The following is an 8,007-nucleotide window of genomic DNA, read 5'->3' as shown; positions in this document are numbered from 1 at the left end:
AAACAGGATGTCTGTAAGCATTTACACTTATACCAACACTAAATCCCAACCACCAAGTAAGATAACTAGCAAGTTTATTGTATATGATATAACTTTATACTTTGTACAGAGCCATATCATAAACTTTTTCTCTCACTTTTATAAAGAACTTTTGACAATTCTTGTTGCTACCACTGTATTGTGAAGAAGCTGACAAATTCTGTTCCACTGTGTTCTCAGAGCAGCGATCCGAATAGTTTCTGTAGGATAGCTGTGCTTTTTGATGTATTGGATCGGCCCAGACTTTCTACAAAGTCATAAACATTATATAATACTTCAGACAGTTGTTGTTGTAACCATTATACTGTCAACAAGTTGATATATCCTATCCCACTGTGTTTTCAAAGGAGGGAAAAATGAACGTATTTAATATTGATGGTGTAAAAGTATGGTAACACCTAAACAAAAACAGTGATTCATTGGTTTATATTTGACAAGTTTCTACTTCAGCTGCTAACAGTAGAATAACAGTAGGAAATAGGAGTAAAAAGATTAGAAGAAACTCTCTGGAGATTTACTTGGAACTTTACTGTCTTCAAAATGAATAGTACTCTGTTCTTTTCAGTACGGACAGTAAAGTTCCAAGTAAATCTCCTGAGAGTTTTTTCTAATCTTTTTACTCCTATTTCCTACTGTTATTCTACTGTTAGCAGCTGTAGTTATTTTATTGCTAGTAGATGAGTTAGAAATTAGAAGTAAAAACATTTTTATTTTCTGTAAAGCTTTATATCTTATTTGTTATTTTTTATACAGTAACATTATACTTGTTTCTCCAGGTTGTAGGTAAGTAATCAAAGTATAACGGAAATAAAGGTTACAAAATAAAATGTACAGTATTGTTAGTAGTGATTACAAAATTTCAAAGTACTTATGATCAAAGTTTACGCTCTCACTTTTTCACACTTATTTTCTGTAGGTATTTTATTGCTAGTAGATGAGTTAGAAATTAGAAGTAACAAAATGAATAGTACTTTGTTCTTTTCAGTACGATATTTAATTACAAGGTTTGTATTTTTCATTTGTTTTAACTGTTTATTATTATAAAAGTAACTAAAATCATAAAAATAGAATGTTGTTTGGTAAGATAATGAAAGAAAAATAATAAACCTTGAAATCAAAATTACTTTGTATGTGGATAGTCAACATTATGAAAGAAAAAATTCACAAACAAATCTTTAATAAAAAAAATCTTAAACATAATTAAAAAACTAGATATTTTGTGTATGAAATCCTTGTAATGTTTACAATCTGCAACATTTTGTAAAGAATTGAGTACATTTTCAAAAATTATAGTACAATTACTCTCATACATACATTCCTGGTTACAAGATGGGTGGAATTCACCCAGCCCATAATGGAAGGGTTACTTAATATGTTGAGTATTTGTTTTGAATAGTCGGTGTGCAAAGTAACTTTCATCTTAAAATTAAAAATACTCATCTCAAAAATCTCCAATTTCCTTTGTGTAATCCTCAAAACCTCCTAAATGCATTTCAGACGTTTCTTTTTTGTTTTTTTGGTAAAACTTTATAATTTATCTGTTATTTTCTCTACCCTATCTCAAAACAGGATCAGTCAATTCAACCAACCTTGTAACCACCAAAAAAAAACATTGAAATAAACCTAAATTACCCCTTATTTTCTTTCTAGAATGACTTCAAATTGTAACATGAAACTACAGTGGTTTATCCTAAGTAGCTCTAAGTTTGTAACAGTATACATCTATTTATAATTAAATTTTATTGTTTAATTGCCCTATGAACCATGTCTAACTACTATCCTTGCCATTATAAGTTGTAAATCACTCGGGGGAACGTGCAGCTCATGTTACACTATCAAATGACATTATCCACAAACTGTTCTCGTGCGTGCCTCATGAACCATTTTAATTATATTATTATTATTACTTATTTTACCTAATATAATCTTAAATACCGCATTTTTTTAATTCAGTTACTTTATAATAATAAATAAAGAATACATATAAAAAAAACAAGAAATAAAGTACTTACCAAATCTTCTTTATTTTTGCCCTCGACTGTCGAGGACAGTTAAGCCTGATTTCTTATACTATAGATAACAATGCACTTAATAATTTTTATTTAAATAAATAATGCACCAAAGAATATAGAATAACATGCAAAAAGTAGAGAAATTCACTTACCTTTCAAAATTTTCTGGCTTTCTAACTATGTGATAAAAGCACTTACAAATTGATCCAAGATACTCATTAACTTTCTCTTGGGAATGAATCTTGTAATGTGAGTAAAGTTGACAATATTCTGTTCAGAATACAATGTTATACATTATGCCATTTGATAGATGAAAACCTTGAATTTCTATTGGTTATAGGCAATATATAATGAAACTTAAGAGAGAGAACTATCAATGAATTGTGAAAGAGAGGATGTGGCAGGAGGGGTCTGATTTTCTATTTGATAGCTCTGTAACCAAACAAAATTGAAGGTTATAAAAATTATGGTTTGTTTGAGCAATAACAATTTTACAGAGAGTATTTTATGTTTAATTTTGTACATTTTCAAAGGGTGGTGGATAAAATAGGGATGATGACATGCTAAGAGAAAATGGGTCACACTAGTGGATATTCAGGATTTTTTAAAATATTTCCTTGTAGAATTAAGAACTTAAAACTTGTATACTATTAAAATGTGGATTATTAACTAAGATTTTATGCTATTCTAATTGGTATAACATAAACAAAAAGTAGTTTAATAAAATTTTGAATGTAAGAAACTAAAACCTTGCGTCATGTGCAGTTAAAGATACTCAGGGCAATAGGGGTAAAATGATCTAGCGTGTTATCCATTATCCATAGGGCTAAGACTATTTTTTGATAGCAAGGTATCTCAAAAGAAAAAGATCTGCATCAGAATATCTAGAGTTACTATGAAAAGTTACAATTTGAGACTATCTGTCTATACAGTTGTCAGTTGTTGCCTTTACTGCTTGGTCAATCTCTCTACAGGTATGAGAACTATCTGCAGATATGTTACTGTGTGTGTCCTTGAACTGTCTTTTTTTTCTTTTAATACAGACCTTTCATTTACTTCTCCAGGATCAATCATTTTATCTGAATGCCTCTGGTCTTTATCTTAATGGTTCCATTTTACTTCTTACCTACATAAATCTCCAGATTATAAGGGGAGACACTACTGTCAAATATGGAATAGGGTAAATGATCCATTAACAACAGTGGCCACATTACAAAGAAAAAAGTTTCACAATAATTTAGTGGATGAGGATAAAGCAAGAATAATCAATGGATAAGTAATAAATTTTTATGAAGTTGGCTGGAGAAGTCATACTCAAGGAAGTTTATCATAACAAGAGGATATCCCAGGGAAGACCTTGTGTATAACCTACAACAGGCTCATACAGATCTAGACGGTTTCAATGTTTAGAGGATGACACCAAGAATTCATAGAAACACCTAGATAAACTAATGTTGAAAAAGAAAAAAATAACTTGTTATGGACATGAGAGTAATGGATTCAAACTAGATTACCCAATTGCCATCAAAATTGGCACTTTTTATGACATACATTTCAGCATGACTGTAAATAAACTTGAGAGCTGCAACTGGAAGATAGCAAAGAAAGAAACGAGACAATAAAAAGTGAAACTTGTATCTGAAGTATTAGATGGAAACTTGATTTTGGTGGTGGACAAATTTATAATACATGTAGTGTAACAGTAACAAATCTTGCTGCTGAATTCAAAGTTATATTTTAAAATTTAATATTGGTTACTTACTAGTTACACCCGTGGATATTATTTGTTGGAATGAACGAGGAAAATGAAGAAAAATGTACGTCGGGTATTAATATGACTGTTGTTGTTAAGAGTGAGCGTATGATATTGTGTTGCTACTTGTATGGTGTACATTTTTGTGTAATTAAAGCATTAATAAGTACATAAAGTATATAGTATATAATGCAGAGTTTGAGTAGTAACTGCAGTCTAATTTGGAAGATACCATGCTGACACCTGGTGAAAAAATCAGCGAAGAGTCTGAAATATTGTCTCCAAAATTAAGAAAGAAGGTAGTAGTAGTCTACATAAAACTGTTCATAATGTCAGCACACTGCCTAGAACGTTCTTTCACAGAAATAACTACATTATCAAGAACAGATACAATTGCACTGATTTTGGTGTTTCATGTAAAAATGGTTCTTACTGTCCATTCTGTTTCAGTTTCTCTGCTTTTCGGTGTTTTGGTTAGTATTGACACAGTAGTTGAACACCATGTCAAGAAAGTGTACTGAAAATGTTAATTAGCTGTATAAAGAACAGTACAAGTCATGGCTGAAGGATAGTAGCACTGCAAGAAATTCCACATACTTGTGTGCAGTACGAGAATCGGCTTTGAGTGGTCACATGGAAGGCAAAAAAAACTGACTAAAATATAATGTAGAGCGTTGAAACTTCTTTACAGCATAAAAGATGCATCTTTGTCTGTAATAAATCCTTTAAACTGTTACTGTTACCCATTCTTTATTCCTGAGAATCCTTGATTTTTATGTTGCAAAAAAGGGAATGAACCACAGAACTCGTTCCTTGCAGTATCAAACTGTGTTCTTACATGAGTATAGTATTTCTCCTGTATGTATTTATATTCACACATGCAACAAAAGGTTTTTGATTTTAAATAGAACTTGTCTATACGATTCCTTTCTTCATGTGTGTACATGAAATATTATATATAATTTTCCTTGGGATTTTAAACTACTTTGTGGCATGTTTTAATTTGCTTGATTTTCAGTTGCATCATGTGTTTTAGGCTGAAAAACTTTCTTAAAAAGACTTAATTCTTTAAAAGGTATAGTAATTTTAAGTACCTTTGATATTGATGTGTTTTTGTGCTTTTTATTTGTTTTCAAAAGGATGATGATGAATTTTCACGTCGGGGACGCCAGAAGCATGTTGTTGACATTGAAATAAACTTCAGTGACTCCCGCAGGGGTCGAGGACGTGGACGAGGAGGTATGCGTGGAAGTGGTATAAGAGGTGGACGTGGAGGGGTTGGTGGAGGAGGTGGGCGTGGAGTGGTTGGTGGAGGTGGTGGACGTGGGAACTACAAGGCTCCCAAATCATCCCGACCAGCTGCCCCCAAGGTGGATGATTTGGAGGCTTTTCCCTCCCTTGCTGCAGCTTGAACTTTTGCAGTTTCAGAACTCCATTTTTCTGAGCATTATTGGTCTATTGTTTCATCAGAAGGTCAAAAGTGTGGGTGAATACGCTTCCTATTTCATTGTCGGACTTTGGCCTTTTGCGTAGATTAAAATAGTGGGAAGCATTCGAGTCAGGATGTATGGAAAACAGAGGAATTGTGCTACTGTTATGTTTAGGACCTTTTTTTGTTATATTAAACAAACATGCAGTCTGTTGTTAATATTGTGAAATCAAGTTTCCTAATGCCTTAAATTTTACCTTCAGTCAGCTTCAATAGCTGACATACTAGGTGATTATTAGGCCTGTAAACCCCTGAACCCATTAATAAAAGAAAAAGTTCTCAGAATTTGTTTTTGTTGGTGCTCATTTATGGGCAGACTTTTTTTTAAAAAAAAACCTGTGGCTAACTGTATATTGTTTGGTTGTGAGTTTCAAATGGTTACTTACTAAATTCTAATTCTTTGTGTTAAATAACAGTAATAATAGGTATTATTTAATTAATACAGATCATTACTCGTAATATCACTTGTTGGTTGAATCATTAAAAGTAAAAACACGTAAAGAGTGGGTAATGAAACTCGTTAAACCCAGTAAAACGTGACAAGAGTGAACAGTTATGTAAGTTTTAAACTATTTAAATAGTTAAGGAAACTCTGTACCCAAAAACAAACAAAAAGTACCAATTGAACAAGTTAAATGCATAATTTGAAAGGTAACTATCTTTAATGCTAAAGTTTCAGTTAATAGTTACAATTGTAAACTTCCTGGTAGGATTTGAAGATTTTCTGTTGATAAACTGGTCCAGATCTAGGTGTTTTTTGTTGTTGTTTTTTGTAAGTGCATTCTATTTTCTCAACTTTGCACATTTGTACACTAAGTACTATTTTGCTTTTTTCATTTAGTTAGAAAATTACAATGAAATTCTTGCACAATTAGTAATTGTTAAGTGACTAACATTAACATCAGTTTAAAATTGTGTAAAATGTATCTTTCAATTTCTAAATAAAACTGAAGGTGTGATTGTACAACAATTATTAGTTTTATTTCAATTTGTTACACATTAAAAATGGATTACAATCACATAAGTAAACTTTTTTTTTCTCCAAGATGTATCAGAACCTACAAACTTGCAAAACTACTATTCCAAAGGCCCGGCATGGCCAGGTGGTTAAGGCACTCGACTCGCAATCTGAGGGTCGCGGGTTCGAATCCCCGTCACACCAAACATGTTCGCCCTTTCAGCCGTGGGGGCGTTATAATGTGACAGTTAATCCCACTATTTGTTGGTAAAAGAGTAGCCCAAGAGTTGGTGGTGATGACTAGCTGCCTTCCCTCTAGTCTTGCACTGCTAAATTAGGAACGGCTAGCGCAGATAGCCCTCGTGTAGCTTTGCGCGAAATTCAAAAACAAACACAACAAACTATTCCAAAATTTAAAAGAAATGTAATGAAGATGACGAAGGTATTGGTGATCACATTAAGTTGAAGTTGTGTGTAATGGTCTTAAAGAATTGATGGACTGTCAATCTATGTGGTAATTTATTTCTAGTCCTATATGTTATACAGGAAAATGTTAACTTCAAAACAGTGAAAGTGATACCAGTGTTTCTTATTACATACAAATATATCCCTCTCAGTCAAGACCAAGTTAGTCTTGTAGGTCAGTAAGAAATAATAAGTATCTTGACATTTTATTAATTATCTTTACAACTCAACATGTCAACAGCATTTTGTACATGTTATTGTATGTGACAGTTATAGAAGTCTCTACACATCTTGGCTTACAAAATAGACATTAGTTTTTAAATTCCTGGTTTGAAATGGATCACATTTTCATAGTAATTAGTGATATGTCAAAAACATTTCTAAGCCGTTACAATAACATATTTTGCACAAAAAGACTTTCCTTTTTTTTTGGAGTGAAAACTGAGTGATCATTAAATCAGTTATTTACTGATGCACATTTTGTAATAATACTAGTGTGAAGTGGGTGTTCTAAATGTAATTATCAGAAATGCAAACTTGGCACTTAAACAGATGACTACAGCAAGGTCAAGAGTTTACATGTCATTTACTAATAGTCACATGTACAGTTAGCTGTCACACTTATCAGTAATACTAATAAAAGCTGGATAATTAATATTATTATCTATGAGCCCAAATTATATAATTAATGTTACATGAAATTACTGAAATTATGATTCATTCATCTAATCATAATGTTTCTGATTGTTCCAACTATTCAAGTAATTGAATTATTGGCATTGTTATTTGATTGATTCAGAGTTGTTTAGTTTATTAGTGTCATGACTCGTGAAAATAATCAAAATTAGTTTCCAATTATTATTTTCAGTTAGTCTTATGGGAAAATAATGTAAAGTGGTTTCTTTCTGTTCCCATATCTTGGATTTTAATTGTTTTTGACAGAATATTGAATTTTTTGTTTTATAACCATTAACAAATAGTTAATATTTGATGCTACAAATCTATTTATTCATGGCCAAAATTGTGAATGTTTGATAAAGTTGTAAGAAGCCTAGTTGTGGTTTGTACAAGCTAACAAGGGAAAAAAATTCTAGGCCCAAACTGTTATTTTCAAAGACCTAATTAACTAATTTTAACAAAATGTAATTCCACCAAATAATTCCACCAAAATTAACTAATTTTTCTTATATTTTATAAAAATTTAAGTAACAGCTGTACAGAACATTCTAGCAATTACACAAGCAGCAAAATGTAAGTAAATAAAAGTACTTTTCATGCATACTTAGCATGA

General features: G+C 31.6%; 1 protein-coding gene across 1 annotated transcript in view; it reads left to right on the top strand.

Annotated features, from left to right (window-relative positions):
• Positions 1–6,263, top strand: part of LOC106465924 (intracellular hyaluronan-binding protein 4-like) — a 20,468-nt gene extending 14,205 nt beyond the window's left edge. Inside the window, exon 4 of the mRNA XM_022393887.1 lies at positions 4,944–6,263. Coding sequence (XP_022249595.1) covers positions 4,944–5,216 — 273 coding nt within the window. The 3' untranslated portion in view covers positions 5,217–6,263. The remainder of the gene's footprint in view (positions 1–4,943) is intronic.
• The last annotated feature ends 1,744 nt before the right edge of the window (positions 6,264–8,007 follow it).

Source organism: Limulus polyphemus, unplaced genomic scaffold (genome assembly GCF_000517525.1).
Source record: "Limulus polyphemus unplaced genomic scaffold, Limulus_polyphemus-2.1.2 Scaffold2096, whole genome shotgun sequence".
NCBI classification, from domain to species: Eukaryota; Metazoa; Arthropoda; class Merostomata; order Xiphosura; family Limulidae; genus Limulus; species Limulus polyphemus.
The sequence above is the reverse complement of the archived record's forward strand: the minus strand, read 5'-3'. Positions and strand labels throughout refer to the sequence as shown.